The sequence below is a fragment of the Macrosteles quadrilineatus genome, unplaced genomic scaffold (genome assembly GCF_028750875.1).
Source record: "Macrosteles quadrilineatus isolate MER2022 unplaced genomic scaffold, UCM_ALF_1.0 Scaffold_3__2_contigs__length_128488019, whole genome shotgun sequence".
NCBI lineage: Eukaryota > Metazoa > Arthropoda > Insecta > Hemiptera > Cicadellidae > Macrosteles > Macrosteles quadrilineatus.
Window position 1 is genome coordinate 65139949 of NW_026542596.1, and position 25347 is coordinate 65165295.

General features: G+C 37.0%; 1 protein-coding gene across 1 annotated transcript in view; it reads right to left on the reverse strand.

Annotated features, from left to right (window-relative positions):
* Positions 1–1104: 1104 nt before the first annotated feature.
* Positions 1105–25347, reverse strand: part of LOC128989698 (runt-related transcription factor 3-like) — a 44537-nt gene continuing 20294 nt past the window's right edge. The window contains exons 2-5 of the mRNA XM_054411699.1: positions 17171–17284; positions 7331–7465; positions 2170–2391; positions 1105–1730 (exon numbers count right to left, since the gene is read on the reverse strand). Coding sequence (XP_054267674.1) covers positions 1324–1730; positions 2170–2391; positions 7331–7465; positions 17171–17284 — 878 coding nt within the window. The 3' untranslated portion in view covers positions 1105–1323. The remainder of the gene's footprint in view (positions 1731–2169; positions 2392–7330; positions 7466–17170; positions 17285–25347) is intronic.

Sequence of the window (25347 nt, forward strand, 5' to 3'; positions counted from 1 at the left end):
AACTTTTTCGGGATTGATTTGCGCAAGCATTCAGTGATCTTGCCACTCAACCAACTCTGCTAATCTAACGAACTCAATATTTTCTGGTATTCTTGCTGATCTTCGTTTGTCCGTGTGGACCTTTTCCGTTAACTCACTGCCACTAGTCTTTAGAGTAATATATTATTAGCAATAGAAATAGTAGTAATTAAACGTTGGTTAGGTAAGGTTAGTATAGAGTTTGGCACAGAGTCAGAAAAACCTAACCTAACCTAACCACATTCCACTAGTGGTAGTGAATACGGAAAAGGCCCTTCCATGTTTCACAGTATTAAAAGTGATACCACTTCCTTCCAATTTTTGGCCTGTGAGTATATAGTAGTTCGGAACAAAGTCGTCGAGTAAAATAGAATAAAGACCCGCTGATGAAAAACCTCTTTGCTTCTAAAACCAGTGGCTTGTTGATTTGGAAATATGTAACCTACATAGCCTGAATATTGCCTGACCTAAATTATAATGTCTACTGAAATGGTAAGAGTGACTGATGACATCAAGCCCAAAAGCGCCCACATATCACCAACCAGAGTACCACAAAAAATAAAACTGCTTAATCCGTTTTGCCCACCCTGTCTTAAAAGAATATCGCAAGTATTAGATAAAACTCTACACGCCTCTGAAAAATTACAATAAACAATTACGGTTCACAATCGGATTGGATTTGGTTTAGAAGACGGGTCTATAACACTCATAATTTCCAAATTATCTATGGTTGTAACTTTGTACAAGCGGAAACAACATATTTTAATAACTTAAAACACTTTACAAAATTATTATCCAGACCATTTACGTGCCTGGGGTCCATTGTTTCTGGTAACGATAAAATTGACTGTGAAAAAGGTTTTAAATCCTTATCATGTATATTTACAAATGTATAACGAATTTTTTTCATGCCTTTAATATTTAACCGTGTTTCGACTTTAAATATTTTTTTGTAATTTGTATTTGAATATTTCTGTAGTTAAAAATTACCATAAATACCTTATGGTGCCATTCAGGTGCAAATAAAAAGTGAACAAAATAAAATGATGTAAAATTAAAGTGTGGAAGCAGAAAAAGGTTTATAAAACAAAACTTTGACAAATTATTGGATCGTATTTTACTTTCTAATTTTTGAATGACACTAAAGTCGAATCCACGATGGATGAAATGTATATATTACAGCAAGGATTTACAACCCCCTCAACAGTCTTTGGACAGGTCTAGGTCAGTTTTCACTGTTCCAATTGTCACTTTACTACACTGAACACTCTAGATGGCCAGAGGGTCACCCATGGTGTCCTGGGGTCAGTAGGGTCTCCAGACGTCCTGTCCTCGCCCGGAGGAGGGAGGGTCGTCCACTCTGGCTGGTAGTTGTGAGGAGGTGAGGAGGTCTGAGCCAGGCAGGGAGTGGTGAAGCTGGGAGTAGAAGAGGGAGGGAAGCACAGGATAGTGGGAGGGGTAGGTGGTGGCGGGGTTGTGATGATGGATGTGGTGGTGGTGGAAGGTGGTCGCCCCGTGGCCGTTGGTCTGGAGGTCGTCGTTCCCCACGGGTGATTCTGCGGTGGAGGAGTCGCTGAGTGACCGAGGGCCACTGAGGAAGTCTGAGGCGGAGTACCGAGGAAGGGTGGTGGAGTTGAGGTTGTTGTGGAGTTGCTGCTGCGGTCCGAGGAGGTGCTGGTCCAGGTCACCCACTGGGGCGGCGTCCCCCATCACTACAACATGAACAACTCAATATCAGAAACGACTACAGTTGGTTTCAGTTCAATTTCATAAAATGCGATGACCAATCAGCTCTTCACAACAATAGTTATCCTTGTATTTGAAAGTCCAAAAAATATTTGTTTTCAACCATCTCTTTTTTCATGTCCGTGAGACTACTGAAGCTTTGGATATTTTTAGCATTATTCAGGTCAGTTTACATCAATGTGTTTGATTCTGTGGTTTAGTCAACGTCTATAAAAGAATAATACTCTACTTGTTGTCAAACTAAAAAAATACTTACAATCTAATAAAAAGTATAAAACCAGCTATCGGTCCCTAAAAATGTAGTAATTCCATACACAACGCAATACGTAGAGCCCTTAAATATACGTCTGACTTATTTCAATTACTTCTTAAGTAGGCTATTTCACGATAGACATTGCTACTCACTGGACGATGTTGTGGAGGAGGTGTGGAAGGTGGTGTTGTTCTCGTGGTTGTTGTTTTCGGAGTGTTGCGTCGTAGAGAACCCTATAGCCGGCGTGTTGAAGCCCCCCGTGGCGGCACAGCTGCTGAGCGTCCCAGCGCCGAGGTAGGAGGAGTAGGGCGTCGTCGCGCCGTAGCCGAAACTGGAGTAGTGGTGCGAGTTGTTCAGCCCGAACTGACTCATGTCTGGAACAAATATGACCAGGTCATAAATGATTGATGAGTAAGCTTTGAAGCTGTAAAATCGAAATACTAAGGGTAAAGAGGCAGCGACAAGTGAAAAAAACTTTAAATGGTTGTGAATAAATGTAGTAACAGAATTATTGTGAAATGTATTTACAAATGCAATCAAAAGTCTCTCTGCATATCCAGTCCAATGCTCTATATCATTACCGACACTGCCTTACAAGTGTGAGACTATGGATTGATGGAGTTAACTGGAGCCAACCATTTAGTATCTCTTAGAAAATAAGTAGCACTTCACGATGTATAAATACTCTTTGAATATTTTGCAAATTTTAAGTTTATAATAATTGACAAAACTAAGATTTGATGTATTTTATAGAAGATAAGCTTTGTATACCTCTTGCGTATTTTTCGCACAGTAGGATTTAATAGTATTTAAAGGGAAAATTTAGTAATTAAGTAAATATAAAAGAGTGTACTCCGAAAACTAGTACGAGCCCTTCCCAAAGTATGAGCGCGTTGATTGTCAGTCGGCCCACCCACGTGACGTCACAGGATGTCATTTTAATCAACTCTGCAGGCCAGACCGACTGCGATGCATTTTTACCACGTTAAAAGCGCCGACCGTAGTTTTTAATATCAGCAAGAAATGGAATTTTCATATTGTCGTTGATCAGAATTCCGCTGATAAAATATAAGTGAAATTTTTAATCAGCGCCGGTGACATGTCCATCCGTTCACATCGGATTTTTCGCGTTTTTCCGTAACAGTTTTAATGAAAATATTCGGCGTCAGTGCAGTAAAGGATTTGGTAATTAATTGTTTTTCGCCCCCGGCGCTATCGACGCTGCAGTCTTTCTGCAACTCCTGACATTGATTTGTCCGCAGGCGTTCGTTCTGCTCGGGTTGTGTTGTTTATGTGCGGTTTCCATTGTTTGCATCCTGTTGTATATGTTCCAGTTTCGAATAAATCCACGGCCATTAGTTCCAAAATTAATCGCACGAGTGGTGTAACGGCTTATTTTAATGGCGCCTATCAAAGCCTTCTCGTGGTTGCGATTTGAAATGAAAATGAAATGAAAAATCCTTTATTTTTTCAGGCAAAGTTAGGGCCACATGGCCCTTTCTTACACTTAACCTGACATTAAAAATATAACATAAATAATGTAACATAGGGATAACTTAATCTAATTAAACATAAAATATTTAACAATTCAAGTACCTACATATCTAAAAAAAAACATAAAAATTTTACAAATAGAAAAACACATTCACACACTCTCGCATACACGCATCAGCAAACGCGCAAGGTAACAGTAGCCCTAGGACACGCCAGCCGAGACCATCTTCTCAAAATAGAGCTTTTTCAGTGCCGCCACAAACTGGGAACGTTTTTCAAGGGTCTTAATGCGTAGGGGTAGGCCGTTCCACAGACGACAAGCGGTAACAACAAAAGCCCTGCCATAAGCTGTGGTCACATGATGAGGTATCCGCAATGTAATCGAAGAATAACGAGACATTCGTGAACTACCCTGAGACACAAATTTAAAATCGGATTTGAAATATTTTGGGGAGCCTGTTTTCAAAATTGAAAAAACCAATGACAAAATTTTAATGAATCTTTGATCATTTAATTTCAGGATGTGTGCCTCAAGGTAGTATGGCGTGATATGCTCCATACGTCGCAGACCATAGACAAATCTCAAACAATAATTCTGTGACCGCTGGAGCATACCCGCCTGAGTCGCAGTCAAGTCATTGATCAATGAGTTGCAGTAACTGAAGTGGGGTAGTACAAGTGATTTGATCAAATGTAGTTTAGTGTGTTGTGGTAAAAAATTCTGTAATCTTTTCAATGAATGTATGGAGGCAAAAACCTTTTTTCGTGTGTCCGTAACTGCTATGTCCCAAGTAAGTGAAGAGTTGAAAGATATACCAAGATTCTTGACATTGTCGTAGTATGGAAGTGCTTTGCCATTAACTGTGATTGGGTTTATGGAGTCTAAGTCAATTGAAGGTCGAAGTCGAGAATGGCTAATGACAATCGGTTTCGTCTTTTCGTGATTTAGTCTCAGTCCATGATTCTCAGTCCAAGTAACAATTCGGTTGACATCTTCATTGATCCTTCTGACACAGTCGTTTTCGTTGTTTGCAGTAAAATGGTCATAGATTTGTAAGTCGTCAGCGTACATGTGGTGTTTACAGTTGACCAAGGTCGAGTTTATGTCATTGACGTACAGTACGAAGAGCAGAGGCCCAAGGATTGACCCTTGAGGCACACCGCATGTAACAGTCACCAAGTCTGATCTCGTGTCACCAATCTCCACACATTGCTGCCTATCTGACAGATAAGATCTCAGCCATTTAAGAGAATTCTGGGAAAACCCTATGGCCCGTAATTTCTGAACCAGCAGGTCATGATTAACACAGTCAAATGCTTTAGAAAAATCAAATAGAGTTAGAATCGTTCCTTGTCGACGCTCCATAGCAAGTTTTATGTCTTCAGTCACTCGAAGGAGTGCTGTCTCTGTACTGTGTGCTGTCCTAAAACCAGATTGATAGTCAGATAAAATGTTGTTTTCTGTGATGAATTCAGTGATTTGACAGTGAACGATTCTTTCTAGGCCTTTAGATAGAGCGGGCAAAATACTTATCGGCCTGAAATCCCCAACCAAGGTTGGGGCTGAGATCTTTTTTAGGGGACGGATAATGGCAGACTTCCAAGAAGAAGGGAAAGAATGGTGCCTTAAAGATGCATTAAAAATGAACGTGATAGTTGGAAGGATGGCATAGAGGATGTCTTTGATGAAACGAATAGGGATACCATCAGAACCGACAGCATTGCTTCGGATTCTGCGGATAGCCATCAAAACTTCGGACTGAATAACTGGTTTAAAATTAAACTCAGGATATCTCAGGTGTGGGGTTGGAGAGTTAACTAGTTCATTTAAGTAACTGTCAACTTGATGCTTGTTGGTATTTTGACTGCAAGAAGAAAAGTAAACGTTTAATTCATTTAGAGGAATGTGTACCGGTTGAGAATCAAATTGTTTCCCTAGCCCAAGACTTTTAACCTTGCGCCATAAAACATTTGATGGTTGCTTTTGATTTTCAAAAAGTTTCTGAATGTATCTGAGTTTTGAATTTCGTAGAAGCTGTTTAACTCGATTACGATGATTCCGATATTGTTGTTTTAGTTCTAAATTGCTGGAGCGTCTAGCTTTTCTAAATAAGCTATCACGTTGAGCCATCAAACTTTTAATTTCAGGGGTCATCCACGGAACAGGTCTTCGTTTTGTCACACGTTTTGAAACGATGGGAGCATGCTTGTCAAAGAGATTCAATATGGATGAATTTAGCTCATGAACCATTTCATCGACAGAATTTAAATTTTCAATGAAGTGCCACGGAGTTTGTTGAACATCTAACATGAACTGAGCGACATTCATATTTTTAAAATCCCGATATTTAATAAACTTTGCTTTGGGCTTGGGAGATTTGATTGAGTACACACAGAAAATGAGGTCATGTTTAGATATTGCAGGGATTGGAAGCTGCCCATGATGAATGATATCGTGGTCATTGGACACAACTATTAAATCTAAGAGGGTGTCAGAATTGGCAACATGATGTGTGGGATCGAGTGGTAGTACAGTTAAGTTGCACGATTCAAACATGGTAGTCAGCTGTCTGTGTTCAAAGTTATGAGTCAACGATAGTAAGTCAGTGTTAAAATCACCCATGATCAAAACATGACTGTATTTGAACATCTCGTTAAGCAGAGCATTTTCAAAATCAAGCAGATGCCCCGATCTTGGTGGGCGGTAGCACACTCCTAGTAACAGCGCATCTGCTCCAGGCAAACTGATCTCAATAAATAGGAATTCTGGCCCAGCCGAGTACTCCGATGGTGAAGAAAAGACTGTTTTAAACTTTAAATCCTCCCTGATATACACCGCAACGCCACCGCCCTGTTTACCAATCCTGTCATTACGTTGCAGCACATATCCAGGGAGGGACACCTCATTTTTATCGATTTGTATCTCTATCAGTTTACAGTTTTGAGAATCGTTAGCAATACTGTGTGGTTTGGTATTTTGGGAGTTTATAAAGTATAAAACACCGTAATGACTAATATTTATGGGTTGGATCATGCATATTGATATTTGTTACTAGAAAAAACTACACAACGTTAAAATAAATACAGTAGGCTACTTTAAACGTGTGATATTAATTTCTTAGCAAACCTGATCATTCAGACATTCTGTATTTTAGGACTGATTCCCTGTATGAGCTATAGTATTTCACTTAATTTAAATCATATCATAGCATTGGCCATAATATAATCTCATTGTAGTGAAACCCATACGTATATAGTACATTTAGCTAAATGTTCCCTCATCGTAATCTGATGGTGGAAGACACACGACAAACAAGCACACAAATCTTTATACATAATGAAATGAGGCTGAGTCAAATTCTCCATTTTAGAACGGCACAATCTAATGCTATTGACTGGGACGGTGGCGTCGTCTTGTGAGCCTACTACTAGGAGGTCACGAATTGTGGTTATTTATAGGCCTGCACTGTGGATGCGATACTTCTCGGTGTGGATTAACGTCCACTCTAGTGAGTACTACGACTATCCGTACTACTATCCTGATAGTTAGACCAATTTGATATTTACAAGGGAAAATGTGTTTCGGATTCCACTATAAACTGTAGGTTCCTTTAGTTGCAATTGGCTGTATGGGCTAAAAGCTGTGTCTAAGGATCATGGCCTTAGTCACTAACAAATCTACAAGATCGTTTCACTCATCCTTCACTCATATTTGGGTTAAAATACGCACATAGTGGCGTCCCCATCATAGATAGTTGATTGAATGATTGATTGACCTTATTATTGTTGCAAATATAAGTGCTATTTCCAGCTACTCACTCTGACAACTAGACATGGTGGGCATCCTGAATGCCAGGGAGTCCGTGGTCCTCTGCAGAGGGTCGAGAGCGCTGCCGAAGTGTCCGGAGAGGAACGGACGTTGGCCAAACGCGAAGTGGAACTGTTGTTGTTGTCCTAGAACAGAAAGCACTGCATCAGCCTTGCCAACTGTCCCCAGGTTACGTCACTAGGGGTGGATAGTGATACGTCCAGTGACGTCATCGATATACCAACTTACTACTTAGGATGAAAAAAAAACAATTATACCTGGATAACTGAGTGGTTAAGGTGTTTGCTTAACATTCAAAAGGTCACCACTTTGATCCTAGTTGTAGTAGTCCTCGAAATTTCATCATTACAGTGCGTTCAAACTGCCGTGGCACCTGAGGGATTAGGAAACCCCAAGGGGCAATCAATCATGGGGTCTCCTAATCCGTCAGGTGCCACGGCTGTTTGAACGCACGTAGTTCTTAATGGTTCGAAAGATGAGTGCATATAAATTTAAAATACACACCAAGATTGCGTTGCCATCTCAAGGGTAGGCCGGATTATAATAATGATGGTAAGATTTTCCAATTCAACATTATCAAGCTATGTCAATTTTGAGAACTGATAATAGTTCTCCAAAACATGATAAAAAATTGAAGAAATCTATGAAAATACGCAATACCTTACTGTATGCACCACGAAACCTTATTCCTAGCCCAGTAATTTGTTACAGTTTGTGTACCCGAATTTTTATGTTTCGAATCTGGACCTAGCTGACGTTGATCATTGGGCTTCCAAAAGATGGACATGACAAATTAAAGAGATGGTAGTCAGTAGCAAACCTAAACAAGGTATCTCACTCCATTCTACACCCCTCCTCGAGGCCCGTCCAAACCGAAGCGGGAAAGCGGCTGGAGAGGGAAGGTGGCGGAACGAATTCCCGCGCGGGATTTTAAAACACATGGTGTTAGATGTGAGCACCTACACTAGAGCGGTCCCGCAGCGTTTTTCGATCGTCCAGCTGGTTTGAAACATGTTGGATTTCCCCGCTCGTACCGCCGCGGGAACACATGGTTACATAGCTCATTTGGTGACGAGACGTTAGAGAAGATGCTTTTTTTGAATTTCCTCTTTTATGAAATCCAGCAGTCCATCAAAACATACGATGGTCATCCTCAAATAAATATAAAACCGCCTTTCGTCTTTCCTTAGATCCGGCATAAGGGTATGGTACTCGCCAGTCGCCAAATATATGTATATTTAGATTGATTTCATGAACCCAAACAGATCCCCGTCTTGAAGCTTCATCTTCATCTTCCGCTGTCGCTAGCAAGAGCACAGCTTCTTCTTTTACATTATTACGATTCATGACATGAACGCATAAAACACAAACATTCACTTAACACAACCACTCTGTAGCTAAGATGAAAATGAACTGAGAAGTCGTCCCGCTTCCCGCTGCCTGCAGCTTCGGTGTGGGCTACCTCTTTCCCGCCACGTATCGCTGCCGCTGGTTCCCGCCGGTCATTTACTCCCTTCCCGCTCCCGCACCGCTCCCGCCACTTTCCCGCTTCGGTTTGGACGAGCCTCTACTCGTATTTGGGTTAAAATACGCACATAGCCATCCATTCCATCCATTCCATCCATAGCCATCCATTCTTAAATGAATATGAAAATAATATGAATAATAATTTGATAAATTAAGGAAGTTTCTTCTTGTGATATAATTCTGCGTAATTCAGCACAATATTGATCTAGTCACAGAAATTGGATAGAGGACTAGAGTCTATCCTTAGAGACCAGGGTACGATTCACGCCAATCACCCACAAATGTCAATATTAGATGTATTAAAGCCGAGACCCAGTAGTTTGGAGACCATTCTCAGCTGTAGAAAGATATATCTATCATGTAGAAAAAATCAGTACTGTGAACGAGGATAACTGTCTAATATTGGATGAATCTAAATACGAGAAGCAATGCGATAACTCGATCAACTTAGTTGATAACCCGTGTGATGAAGCAGGTCCTCTAGAGAGGATAGAGGTAGAGTGGCTACTTGTAGCATCTGTAGCAGATCTCGGTAAACACTTGAACTAGCCAACCCAACTGTTGGACTGTAGCACACTCAAATCTCCGTTGGAGACAGTGAAATGATCGTCTAATAAATTCACACTTAATTAATTTTCGAGGAAGAAGTGAATTTTTTTTATCCAATGTTGTGATTGATAATCCGAAAATTGTTTAAAAAACATGTGTTGTGTATTAATACCTAAAGATTGTAGGGTATAATGTACGTAGATACAATAAATACGGCTGTAGGAGAAACGATTGTATCGTAGATGGGTCTTAAGAGCGAGACGAAAATATGGTGAGTCAGGTCTTGAGAGCCTTTTTAGTAAATGCATAGGAAAATGTGTCTATGGTAAATTTTAGGACTGTATGCATCTCAAATTCTTGTACAAATCATATTCTCTAGGTAGTGGACCTACCTTCCGTAACATCACAAAAGTCGCAAAAATACTTCAATAACGTCAACTTGTCATCACCTAATATAAACGTTACACAAGGGTCGTGGGTAAACCTATCCCGTGTATTTAGCAGCTACACATTTCCTCCCCCAGACAGGTACTCACGGCCAAGACAGAAGACCGAGCCAAGTCTCATAACTCACTCTCGCCGCATCATCTCACGTAAGCCGAGCTCATCTTACAAATGAGCCGTCGTGAGTGACGCGGATTACGTAGTCTAAGACTCGACACGCCGCCTCCGACACGCGCCCCACCACCCCCACCACTGCCTCCACCACCTCCACCACGGGATGTAACCGCTGACTGAAGGGTAACCTCTAACCCGAGGGGAGTTGGCGATCTCTTGTCATCGAGGTTCACCATGAAACACTATCATCAACTGACTAGAGGACCCCACCTCGTAGGAGGTCCCCCTTGGTTTGGGATCTGAGGAGGGAGGGACCTCTGCACTGACCAATTACTGGTATTTTCTAAAAAGTATTTTCCACTAATTTTTTATGATTACAGATGTATTCACATATTGCCAGCTTATGATATGATATGATATAGCGCACCTGAAAATGGCAATTATCTAAAAAGGGAATCCCCTTTAGGGCTTCGCCCCCTTCACGTGATTGGGTATTGCACGGGATTTATTTTGCCTGGGAAAGTTTTGGACCCAATTAAACTGCGCAATTTGTGCACTGGTCCTCTCCTATTAAACTTAAAATAATGGATATTATCTAATAGAAAATTAATGAGACGTTTCCCTCTGACGTTAGTGTATTGTATTATCTGGAATGTTTGTAAGTCTTCTAAAAATCGATCAATTAAAATTACATACTATTACACAGGGAAAGTTTTCGAAAAGAAATTATTTTAGGTAGGTGTATTATGCAGTACTTTTAAATCGAAACCGTTCAACGTATAGCCGACTGATAAAACTTATCATCAGTTTGTTCTAACATTATCTGTCATTGCATTTCACGCAATTTTTTCAAAGGTTGAGAGTATTGTTGTCTATAGGCTCAAGTGGTGTGATATAGTCTTGCAAAATTTGACATTAGCGTACCGGAAGCGATGTGAGTTCGAATCGTCACCTTTTATCTAAACGTGCGTTGTACCGTACACGTTGTGGTACATAAATACCTCACCCCTTAACACGTTTATTCCGAAACTGGGCTTGGGTAACCCACTGGTTTACTTCAAAGCTCTGTAGCAATCTCTTACGATGCATCCAAAAAAAGTCTTATTGCAATTAATTAAAAAAATTACGATTTGATAAATAATATAGACTATTTAAATTCATAAAACCTCCTGTTAAACGCACTCTGTCTCTATCCACCACCCGTTATGTGTAATCGTTGCGACAGCTGTTAATTTATCAGCAATGGCGAAGCTGGGGAGGTTCTCACAGAGGGAGGCGATTTCATTAGAAAGTTGTAGGCTTCAGAAAGTTGTGACGGGCCACCACAGCAACCAGCTGTTACTTCGCACCGCTCCTCTCCCTCTGTCTCTTCCGTAGTATCGAGCTGTTAATAATCGATATAGATACGAGACTGGACACCTTACTTGGAAACACCGAGAGTAGATATTGTGAGTAAAAGGCACCACACAAATCGGAGCTTCGACGGAGATGTTAGGGGTCGGATTGCTTAGGAAGATTTCGTTAAATCGATAAAACTTATTATAATCATATTTTACTGCACCAGGGTGTATTTTTGTAGTTTTTAAAGCTTATGAGAAACATTATTTTCCTGAAAACGTATTAAAAACCCCTGTTTCTATTATCAGTTGTGTCCAGATTCGAACCTCTAGTACATTTCCTATACAAAAATCACTTATTGTATACTTAGAGTAAGAAAAAACACCGTAAACAAAACCAGCAGTCTTCTATATGTATTTTTGAAGACCCAAAGAATATCTACATGAACGTAAAACGACTTGAGTGTTGAAATGTCCTCCAATCCTCGCAGCTCCTTTACAGCCGTAGCTCTAATCCTGCCTAATGCTGATCAAATCCGGTCAAGTCCGAGTGCTTTCTGCCGCCATTAATATTTAGCGTAAATCAGTCCCGCACTAAGACGGCTGCTTTGCATGCGCTCCAGCCTGAAGGTCCGGCCTAATTAATTAAACAAGCGATTCATTAGTGATTCACCCTTCACTCCAGCAGAGAACCTCACTTAATCCTTTCCTCCCTCCCCTCACGCGCCCTTAAACCTTAATAGTATTGCTAGCAACTGCTACCTTCAATTTGCTTACATTTCCTGAGCAAAGAGCCTTGAACCACCTTACTGCTTTGATAAGGAATTAATCCGCCTTTAACTCTACCAAAAAGATCCAGAGCGAGTGAATGCTTCAGATCGCACTTTAGGATTGAAATTGTGTAAACTATTTCAAATACACGTAAATATGAGCCGTTATTACACAAAGTATGTTTAAGCTTATTTTATTATTCGGTGGCTACCACATAGGGTTGATTTGTTAAACAAAAAAGATTTTCAGGTATGTATAATTTATTTTATCATTGGTCGGATAGACAAATGTTTTATCGAGGGATGACACTAATAATAATCGCAAAAAAAAGAGATATTTCAATTATTTTTTATAATAATATTTATGCAATATCGTTTTAATATAAGTTAAATACTATTTATTGCCAGTCAATATATATTTGGTTTTTTTATGATCGTTTACGTGTACTATTTTATTAGTTTTGATTTCTAACTCAGTTTGATCAAACGAAAGAATTGCGAAAATTAATTATTTGATCTTCTCCCAAAATATATCCTTTCACATTGGGATGTTTGAGGTTTTAATCACTAAATTGAATGTGCACGGCTACAGAGTCGTGCAGGTCTACTGTAGGTTTCACGATGTGGGTTAGAGGTTACCCTTCAGTCAGCGGTTACATCCGGCGGTGGAGGCGGTGGAGGCAGTGGTGGGGGTGGTGGGGCGCGTGTCGGAGGCGGCGTGTCGAGTCTTAGACTACGTAATCCACGTCACTCACGACGGCTCATTTGTAAGACGAGCTCGGCTTACGTGAGATGATGCGGCGAGAGTGAGTTATGAGACTTGGCTCGGTCTTGTGTCTTGGCCGTGAGTACCTGTCTGGGGGAGGAAATGTGCAAGGGTGGAAAGGGACCATATGTATTCAATGTTATATGTTCCCCAAGCACATTAAATAATCTAACACAGATTATTGCTGATAGCGAATTTCCCATATAGGGAATAAGCTATTAATGTACGTTTCATGGTGAGACCTAGGCCTGGGACCGGTTTACTTTTTCGTTTTGAGGTCCCCAGTGGCCAAAAACACCCTCCGCACAAATTCATAATGAAATGAAACATACTTCATTCCATCAAAAACACTATAATTTTGTTATACAAAGTTGTACAAACAGATATAGAAATTCTATTTTGACGTAACATTTTAAGCCTATTATATTATGGTATAAACGATCTTGTTTAATTCATACACCGATAGTATGCTGCTGTTGTAGCGTTATCTTTTTCCACACTTAAACTTTTAAACTATTAATAACTGGAAGGGAAAAATTTCGGAAACTACTGCGTATTTTATATCCTCATAGACTATTATCATAGTATGAGAACTTATAGATGAAATAGAACTTCAACAGCAGAATTATATACAATTCACTTCACTTCACTATTTTCTCCTATTAGCTGATCCATGTAGTTTTAGATTGAATATTTCAGTATCCAAATTTAAATATATACTTCACAACCAAAAACGAAAGATACTTTAGAGAACCGTACCAGTATCTTTGACAGGTAAATTAGCTTGCACACAATCACAACAAGTTCCACGAGATGTGCACGGAGTCAATCACAATAAGGTGGTACATATCTTCAAAGACCTTCCTTGTTGTTTACTAATTGGTTGACACACGCTGTGTATTAGTGTGTGTGTGTTAGTGAGCGTGTGTTGTATTGTCTGTGTGTTTCTGTGTGTTAGTGAGCGTGTGTTGTATTGTGTGTGTGTTAGTGTCGGCAACTCTCAAAGCACCATGTTTACTGTCGGTCTATTAATGTCTCTTTATTGCCTGTAGCCCCCGACAAGTGTGTTTCATTAGACTTACCCATCTCTATGAACGTACTTGCACTAGGGTAAATAGCCTAGTAACCAACATACTATCAATACTTATGGATCAATTGTATGAAAGCTTAAGTGGCGATCCAACTAATACCTAGTGGTAGTTGTGTATTTCTTTGTAAAATTTGTAATATTTTTACATTTAGTAAAGGGGTGCACAGATAGGTTTTGAAAAGGGTTACCAATTAATTTATATGCTTAAAATGGAACTCTTTCTACCTCCACGATACCAACTCAATGGAATTTAACTTGGAATGAAAACATAGACTGAATCTTCGATTTCAGATATGGAATTTTTTATACAAACGTAATTTACATTCCTATGTTAGAGCCTGAAAGAGTATATATCCTGAAATATAATTAGCAAGGTTCAAATATGCTGAATAAATAAACAAGGAAAATTGATTGAGAACGACTTCTATCCATTGTTCTAAGAGATATGCATAAAACACTGATTACAGCATCTTAGCAGAAGAGCATTCGGATATTGTTAGTTTAAATAATGTAAAATTGTTTAAGACATATCATTATGGTATTTCATACATAGAAATGTGCTGTATACAGACGTCAAACTTGTAGTGTAGAGCGTCATTCACTTTGAGTTTGTTAACAGTAGCTTTAAAAAAACGCCAGAATAATATTCCGCCACCTAGCTGTTAAGCTGGGTGGTGTGTTTACTGTATTTGTTTGGTATAGTGTTCAGTGAATAACATCTTCCCAATTATTGAAAAAACTATCTCGCCTATCAGGGAATAAAAATATGATTTTTTGAATGTGACACTCATGTACTTGAAGATCCTTTTTATCAACTGTTATCTAAAGTTTCTAAGTATAAGCAACCCATTTTCAGTCAAAATGTACCATGATTGATCCCAAAACAACTATTTTACAGTTACATTGTCATTCCAACTGCAATTTGAGTAATTCACCCAAGACGTATTTACTGTAGGAAATTAGTTTCTCTGGAATGGAGTATCTACCCTTCTAATGTCATTGGCGTATCTCGAAATGTTTAATAGCGGCCATCCCTCGAATCTGTGAATTACAAGGGTCTCCCTGCGTGTCGTGTATGTACGTGTGTGTGTGTGTGTGTGTACACGTTATACGCATGCAAGCGTGTTTGTATGTTTGTATGTGTGCGTGAGTGGCGGCGCGGCACTGTAGCCCTTGGGGCATGTTTGGAAACAAGCTGCAAGATTTACAAACATTCTTCTGTACAAGAATGTGCCGCTGTCCGCCCTCCTGCGTTGTAATAAATCCCCAGCTATTATAACAGCTAGGCTATTCTGTATGGTAAATAAAGGATTCAAATAAAATGAATTTATAGTGAGTTTTGTTAACTTTTTACTTTAGCACAACAAATACGTAAAATAACACTTGTAATAATAATATACAGTATAAGATGGTAAGTGGTGATCGATTTCGATTGGACACTCCGATTAAAACATTCCAATCGAAATCGATCACGACTTACTGGATTTTATTTATGTATTTACCGTCTTATGAGTAAACAGTATATTAATATATTATTAATATATTATAATAAGTAAGTATATTATTATTACTAGTGTGATGTGAATTATTTTTTTGTGCTTTCAGGTAATTTAATAACACGTACGATGCTGATAAAGAAGTTATTTAACTTGTTACTATTTTTCATTAACCTGGCAATATATTCCACTACATTTACTGAATTTTAACATCGCTTGGTTCAATAAAAGGAGGTGTTAACTCATAAAATAGATGCATAAAGTATTAGTTTAGCTAAGTATTATCCTAATATTTATAAGTAGCTGCAGCCATATAGAAAAATATGTTATGTTCACTATATACTAACATAGACTGAGCATACTCTCTTGAAAATGTACCATCCTTATGGATAAACTTAAGACAACTACAAGGTATGCTTATGTCTGGTATATATTGCATAGTCTTAAACCGATTTAGACTCTATTTAATTGAAAATCTTCTATATGTAAACAAAAATGCTTTGTGCAATGGTTGGCCAATTACAACCAAAAACTAAAAGGACTTCAAATATTGAAACCATTTTAGTGTGCATTAGCGAACTTAAATGTTGATACGAAACACCCAATAAAACATGGGCCAGACTTAACAATTGGATGAAAGGTCTGCTTACAAAATGCTATAATGATACCGAATTACAATTGAAATAAACACTACAAACGGATGTTGAGTAAATGCTATCAAACGTTGTAAGACTCGACGGGGAAGACATATAGTATTTCAGTAAGCAACTAACGTTTTACACTCTTCTAAGACTACTGTGTATACTGAGTATACTGTGTATACACCATGCACAATATCTGGCGCCAGATTACACTATAACAACAGCTGGACGATGAGGAATCAACGATGCAATTCTATTTTAAATGACACGCTGCACGCTGACGCCCCAAACAGCAATTTCAGAAGCTGAATATTTGTGTGTTGATTGTGCTGCAATTGGGTTTTCGCGGGAATCATCAGCTTCTTTGGCCGACCTCTAATATCCGGAAGGACCCGCAAACCCGGGTTATTTACCGACCGCGACGCCATATTGATAATTCGCGGCTTTTCGTCATCCACAAACCACGGTTTCCTAAATACTTTTCCCATTTTCTCGTTGGTTCGTTATTTGATTTTTTTCAATACAGAGAATCGTATCCTCACTTTGAAGTAGTGTATGTTTTTTTTACGTTATTGGTAGATGGACGTATTGTTGAAAAGGCTTGGGGTACTAAGTCGTGCAAACGTCACATTTATGAAAGTAATTGGCCATTGGGGGGGATTTGAACATGTGACTTCCAGTCATAAATCTCGCACTCTAACCACTACACTACGAATTCTCAGATTCAGTAGTGAATCCGTCCGGTAGACATGCGTAAAATATTTTTAATAAATTTTCATACTTAGGTATAGCTATTGTTTTAATCGGCAAAGGAAACAATTTCTCAACCAAATTTATGAATCCTGTATCGGCCTAAGCAACAACAAATAGGAACGAACACAATTCGTGGAGTTTTACTACTAAATACTTAAATTGTAGTGTTTTTTTTTTTTTTTTAATTTCTTTTATTCCCTGTTGGAACATTAACAATAATTAATTATTTAACATTTCATCCAATGGGGATTTTAGGCAAAGGACTGATAAGTATTGAATAATTCTAACGAAGCAAAAGTCAGTTAAATATTCTAGGCTATTTCCATAATTATTGTAAACTCACTGGTCTTGGACCTAGGTTCCCGGGGTCCGTCCACGGTGACCTTGATGGCCTTGTTGTAGGTCGTCACTTGAGGAGGGTTGGAGGATATCGTGATGGTCAACGTGAAGCTCTTCCCTGTAACACAAAACTTAAGTTTAAAAAAAAAATTAGAAAATTCAGTGACTATCTTCACTTTTCCAAAGGCGCTATGCGAAAATTTCAACGTGAAACCCATAAGACTAATATTAGCACAGAATTTAACAACATGTAGTCTAGGAAAGTACAAACTAAGGCTTGGAAAGTAGCCGAAATACTGTCGTTTCCTTATTTTGACTTGTTTCTTCTGTTCGTAATGAAAACGTTGTTTTAACGCTGCTATTTTCTGAGCAATGACTTATTGAAAGGTGGGCTGATATCAATATTCACCCTGACGGTAAGAACATGTACTCATAGTCCTACTCCACGAATAAAAATACCCCCGCCGCAGCAAACCTGCCGACTAAGCGAATTTCCATTTGTCTGAATTGATTTTCAGTTAAATATATTTTAACAACATTAGGTTTAACGAGTACCTAGGTTTGCTGCTACAAGGAAACTAATAAAGTGTGTTTTTGAGTAAAATATTGATAGCTTAGTACAAAATAAATAAATTTGCCAAGTTTGATCAAAATATATCCATAAACAAGCGAACTACAACATTTGACAATATTCTCCATAAGAATAACATGGGAATTTTAAATTTACAATTTTTTTAATTTTCTCCGTTACTAATAATTGAACAAAAATACTTTTATATACTAAATTATTTGTTTTTTTAAGCTCTTTAAAAAGGTCTAAAGAGAAATCGGGAAATTTTGTGTTTTGAGGGTCAAAAGTGAGAAAAACCAATTTTTACCCCATAAAACCCCCCGTAAAGCCCCGTTCCCATGGTCCGATTGTGCTGGTTCGCGAACTCATTCAAGTTTATCCGGCTTTACACCTTTAAACCAAATTTCATCAAAATCGGACAAAAATTACTCAAGTTATCGCGTTCACGGACGTATATATATATATATATATATATATATATATATGTCTATATATATATATATACATATATAAAAATTTGAACGAATGGTGTTTTTGGCCTCTGGGGACATCAAAATGAAAAAGTAAATCGGTCCCGGGTCTAGGTCTTACCGTGCCACCTACGGTAATAGCTACTTCCCTATAGGGAAATTCGCTAATAAAGTAAAGTACTTTTTACTTAACTTGAGGTAACCCGGAGTATCTACAAAGAACTTTTTAAAAAAGAACTTAAACAAACTTCAGTATATTTACTATCTTTTTAAAACTCACAACCCAAAAAGTGGCAAACCGTTCAATTCGGTGAAGGAACTTAAGTTCTCAGATGTTGTAATTAATTATTGTAGATCTTTGCTATGTTTTACGCAATTTTGTACTTTTTTCTTTGTGGCAGTAGTTAAATTCATCATTCTACAATGCATGCTAGTACAAAATAAGATTTTTCATATGTGGCAGGAAAAGCTTCTAAAATACTTGAAGCATGGCTGTCTTTTTATGACAAAAATTTCTCAGTAAAAAGTGGAAGAATGAAAATTAATGTTTTTTAATTAAAAATAGGCATTTACTTCCGTCCGTCCCTCTAAATGTATGATGATTTTTTTTACCTTTTTAGAGTTCCAATAATTTGCAGTTAGTACATTTTTTTCCCTAAATTACGTTAGAAAATGTAGACTACCTAGAATAATTCAATTTTGGTAGTATCTGAAAATAAATTTTAAAGCCGAACAAGAATTTTAATTTAAATACAACTGTTTCAAAGAGTTATCAAAAAAGAAATTCGTTTTCGTACCATTAAAATTTACACTTAAATATTTCAACAACAAAAAATATATATATATATATCTAGCAGCATTCATTTTAGATTTTTTAAAGTCAATTAGTTGTTAAAACATTTTTTCTTACTTTGTGTCAAAGAACTCTTTATTTTTCTATCTGTTTTTAAAAACAACGCGGGTGACACGAACCAATGACCCGCATTTTCACCCCCGATGCAGCCACAATAAACGATTGGGGTGCAATGTATTTGTTTGAAAAATGCTTGTTGGAATTCTTTCATCATTTCCTCTTTGTAAATTTGATTTATTCCGACTCGGATGTTCAAATTTCTTTCATACCCGAGTACTTCTGTATCAATTAATTATACTTGGGAACGGACTTACTTCACTCTATACTTATAATAATTTACTTTACTTAGTAGGCTACCATAAACATGTGTTCACCTGTTGACTGGCTCTAATTAAAAATATATGGAAATGATGGTTAGGATATAATTTTCTGGGATCTTTACCGATCAACAGGTAAACATATGAATGGAATTGTTTGGTTACTGTGTATGTTTTGGAGGTTGGTTCCGTTCGGATCATAATCCAACCGCGTATTAAATATCTACTATATGATTTACATAAGGAGTAAACATAATGTAAATGATTCAGTAGATGGTTTTAAATTAAAAATTGTGAACATAGTTAAAGTAACTTTAAGTCTAGTTAATTTTTTCATTATTTATTTATAGTGAGGTTTCGACAAAGGTTGATTGAGAGTTTACTACTTTTAAACATTATTTAATATTAAGCATTCTGATAATGTCTAATTATCTCTTATCTTAATACGTGAGGGCTGTTTTTTGTGAACAAAACTCCTGCGTTATTTCTGGACCGATTTGAAAGTTTGAAGTGTCAAATAATTCGTCTCAATTCGTAGTTTTGCATAAAGGTTTTAGAATTAAAAAAAAAACTCTTACCCTAAAAGGCAGGTTGTGTCCATTTTGTGGCCGTCCATTTACCGGTCAAGGGTAAAATCGTAAAGGGCACGAGACGCTCTCAAAGGTCGCATTTCCCCCATAAGAATTACATTGAAAATAAATTTAAAAAGAAAAACAGCTGTATATAAAAAGAAACTCACCAGCTTTATGGGAGTAAATATTGATGCGTGTAATATTTACGAGGTTATAGACAAATCTAAACAGTCAATCAGTTTTGTCTTGAAGAACAGGCAATTTCTTGAGTTTAAAGGAGAAATATTGAAAACAGGAGGATGATACAATTAATAGGAAATCTTATACGTATGAGAAGAGTAGGAGAGGCCTGGTCTCACAGTAAGGAATCCAGGTACACAATCACTTGGGGAGATGAATCATCTTTGCCAGTTATGCTAAGCAACTTATTTTGGAAGTAAAAAAAACCCATGAAGAATATACACATCATGTTGTCACAGTGGTAAAGTAAACCTACCTAAATTCAGATCAAAGAAATGCATGCAAGAAATGTTTACTGGTAACAGCTTTAAGTCGGGAAACATTTGTAGAAAAAAACCTAAAAAAACGCAAAAAATAAGGCCGGGTCCAAAAAAATCTAAAATATTTTTACAAGAAGCGTTTATTATTTCAAAGCGCTATTAAATAGCGTGAGTATTTCAATTAGTTACATAAGCATTTAGTCGGGTCTTTTAAACTTATCGAAAATTATGACTGTTATTACTGTAGTTTTAAAATAACTTCTCGGTACTTAACAATTGTAACAGGCACAGTATTATGTTTATCACAGAGTATGATCATTTCTTAACTATAACTATTTGTCTCATTCAACACTAGGTGGATTGTTCTGGTTTTAATACTCGATATTTATAACTTACCGCACCCAACAAACTGCACTTATTTTGAATGCTTTTTTTAATTTTTATAAATATATTTAAAAAATCCAATTCCAACTTTTAAAAGATAGTGTTTGAGTAAGGGCTATTCAGTTTCTTATGTCAAGTGTAGGCTACATGGTGTTTTTGCTTTCAAAAGATAAATTTCTGGCTATTTTTACTAAAGTAAAATCTTCAACACGTCCTATTTTTAAAACAAATCGGTGTAAATATTCGGCCTCCACAACGAACAAAACAAATAAATAATATTCAAAGCCTCATTAATACTAGATTGAGCGCAAAGTATTGACTGAATATTTCAATATTAAATTCAAATATTCAAAGTTTCGATTTTAGGTATGAGGTAAGATATTTTTGATCATGATTGTAGTATATATAATAGCAAACTAATACTAAACCAATTTTAAAGTTATTATAACTATTATAAATACTGTATTCATATTATAATCTTTAATCACTTTTAATGTAAGTATTTTTATTTTCATTTCAATTTACAAGAAGCAAACACTATTTTACATCAAGTGTATAACAAACTTTTCCACTTAGCCTCTACACAAAAAACATGACAATGTCCATTACCACTACATTTAAAAATATTTAATAACTGTACAAAACGTCAGCGAAAACCTCAAATAAAGTGCGAGCTGCGTTGATCTGTGCAGTCGGAGTTATTAAAAGAGTTAATCAATGGACGTTTTTCCATTAAAAGCCATTCGGCTCAATAAAAGTGTTTAGTGTTTTGTGTGAGAGTGTGGTCGGTGCAGTGTGGCGACGCTACGCTACACGTCACCATGGTTACCACCCCCTCCCCACCACTAGTAGGACATCACGAATGACACCGCTTTTCACACGGCCCCACTGTCGGTGTATTGGTGACACGGTTTATCAATTTTTGTTTGCCAATTTTTCACCGGTAACACAACCTTGTTTTTCAGTTGGTCAAATGGAAATAAAAATACTGGGGCCGTGGCGTCGTCCTCTAATCCAGCTACTAGGAGGTCACGAATTGTGGACATTTATAGGCATGCATTGTGGATGCGAAACTCCCTGGTGTGGATTAACGTTGCACTAGAGAGTACTACGACTATCCGCAGTACTATCCTGATAATTAGACTGATTCGTAAACTACAAGGAAAAAAATGTAGGATTCCACTATAAACTGTAGGTCCCTTAGTTGCCATTTTGGCAACTAGGGGTTTTTTGGCTGTATGGACTATCAAATAACAGCTCTGTCTTAAGGAAAAAATCGGTCTTAACAAGACTACAAGGTCGCACTGCTCTTCCTACACTCTTCTCAATTCGAACTTGGCTGAAAATATCTACATTCTTATGGTCGCCATTTCAGTTAAAAATATTAAAAAGTATTAAACTCATTATTGTATTAGCTAGTTGGTAAACTCCTATATTAATTGAAATGGAAAAATTAAAAGTGGTCAGAGCTCAATTTTGTAAGGTTATAAGCATAGTCTTAGTTTTGTTTTTGATAAGTTTTTGGTTTTATCCTTTTCCCAGAATCTAAGCTCGTAAAGCTTTAAATTAAATAATCACAATCGTGTTTAAGAAAATTTTGTCCTAATCCTCCTCCCATTTTATCATATTTCTTAATCATCATTATTATTTTACTTTTCCTTGTTACCTGAGATTGCCATCTTAAATATGAACCGCCCACTCAACACTCAAAACAAACAAAACAATCTTCCAAGTATATAAATTCTGTATTGTCATCACCTCACTTTTTTATTTATAAAAGTAATTTTATTTATAAAGGTAAAATGTTCATATTATTTAATTGATTTAAGTAAGTAAAATATTGACAAGACAGTTACTTTTTGATATAATTTTAGTCTAGATTAGAAACGTTACGTTAGAAGTTAAAAACTAAAACATTAAAGCACACATTCACTCTGAAAACAAATGACAGAAAACATGCCCTCTGAAAGACAATTTTCACAATAAAACAAACACCTGATAGACATGTGATTAAAGGTTTTCACCTCGATGAACACCTGTTGTCGCTCTTATCAGCTGTTATTAGACAAGCTCAGTGTAATATGTGCCCAGGGACAAAGGTGGCTGACACTGTGTCACCTGGCCGAACAAGCCCACTCGTTATCACCATTTTATATCTCCCCTTCCCCATAAAACCCCCATAGCCCTCCCCCCTGCTCGGTCAATCCCAGACTGCAGTTACTAACCGGCAACATCCACAAATTTCCACAAATGAAATTTCGTGGGTGACATTTTAGCGATTTCTTAAAACATTTGTTATTGTTCGTCGAATATAATCTCTTGAGCCTCTATAATTTTACAAAATCTTACTTCAAATATATTGTAAAATCATTTTCGCATTTGATACTGGTACCTGAAATTTGCGTTTTATTCTTAGTGATTTCTACACACAAACAAAAATTGTGTTGATCTTAATGTCGATGTCGTTCAATTTGAGCTGCACGTGTTATGCGTGCAGGTACATGTTGATTTAATCCTGTTTCCATAGCAACAAAGAGTTAAACATCTGCATTTTATTTTCATACTTTTATGAATTTAATTACTTTATGTATGCGAAAGATATACTAAATTCTCAAAATAGGGTCATGATAATCAACATCATGACTCTATATTTTGAACAAATGGCATCCCTTTCATCTTTGTTTCATGTTTCTCGTTTCATGTTTGTTTTCTGAAGTTCACCCAATACATGAGCTGTGTTTATTTTAACAGCTTACATGTTTATAAGCTATTGTTATAGGGGTCATCCAAGTCTCGTATTTAGTTTACGCAACGAAGGCTCGTAACTGAAATGTTCTACGAGTGTCGTCGACACTATTTACGCGAGTTGCGTACACTACTTTACCTACGTCAGTGTTTTAATTACTAAAAGTTACTACTAAAAGAGAGGTTATGTTTTCTTTTATAATCTCTCATTGCCACTGACAGTGATGCAACGAAGCATTGTATCAAACACTAACTGCACCACTCAACAATTGAATTGGCCTGAACAGCTGATTGGTAGAAATTTACAATTTTAATCCTTGAACCTCATTGGTCCGTTACCCGTGTTGTTATGAGTAAAACTATGCTGTTATGTGAATATTTCCAATCCTAAGAACTGAACTGAAACGGCTTCTTAAAAAAAAATGCTCGTAGGTAAAATGATTTGGACTAATTCAATTTTAGCAAAATGTTTACTTTATTATTTTATACAAGAAAAGTTTTTTTGCACTTGCAAATTATTTAATAACCTTAACCGAACACTCCATTATTACCTTTAAACACCCTGAATCCATCTCAATTACAAAAATGTTGACCGTTATAATTTACTGTGGCAGATTTTAATCTCCATTCACCCTGTTCGTCGCGTGTAACTCATGACACTGCGGAAGCTGGCGAGTGTAATGCTCTGTTTTTTACGCGAGCAAACAGGTCGGTTAAGTACACAGAGGGGAGGTAATCGAGGCTCTGACATTTTACTTTTGTTAAACGATTCCTGCACCGCGTCCACAAGTTAAACCGACGCTTTTAGTGTTTAGAATCGGGTAAACTGTTATGATTTGAAGCGTTTTTGTTTTTGCATACACAAACACACCCCTTAAACAAAGAGAAGATATCTATTAATAGGCAATCATGTTTCTTTGAAACCTTTAGATTGTGTCATCGCAGGAAAAATCTACGCATAATGTTAGAAAGACATTTTCCTGTAGATTTGCAGAAAATCTTTATAAATTAAAATAGGCTCAAAATAAAAAAAAATGAATTTAAAGTTAAAATAATATAACATTGACCTTTGGGTTACGAAATTACAACGAAATATAAACTGAAAATCAAAACAAATGGAAGAAATTCCAATCACATGTTTTATTTACAGCGTGGGGTGAAAATAGAGAAGTCTGTACATTACATATTTTTGGTAGAGTTTTCGACCACTGGACGACCTCCAATATATAATTATGCATTTAAAATTGGCACTGTACGAAGTTAGAATAAAAAACCGAATTACTTCTAAGTTTAAAATTTACTTTAAAACATATGTCAATACCGGTACTACCAATATTTTTCCATAAATAAAAAAAAAACGGTTTCGTTTTACGGACCAACTGCAGACCTTCTAGTGACCATTGTGTAACGCATTTTTAGTTTTTACTCTAATAGCAGCCAGTTGCAATAGACCTACTGTACTAAGTAGTATGTTCGGGAATTAAGGTATCGTAAACCGTTTAAGGATAGGTTACATAGACAAGCCAATGGTTTATAAGCCAAACACTAACACTACCCTACTGCATAATCCCTAGAATTTAAGTACCATATTAATAAGTGTGATAAAATTGAACAATTGCTTCAGCAAGATTTCAGATTGCATTGAATGATCTGACTCTTTACAAAATAATACATGCATGAACAAGCAGAATAAATAGTTACAGACTAACATTGCAAGAGACATCATATCATACTAATTAAAACGACAGAATAAATACTCAATACAAAAT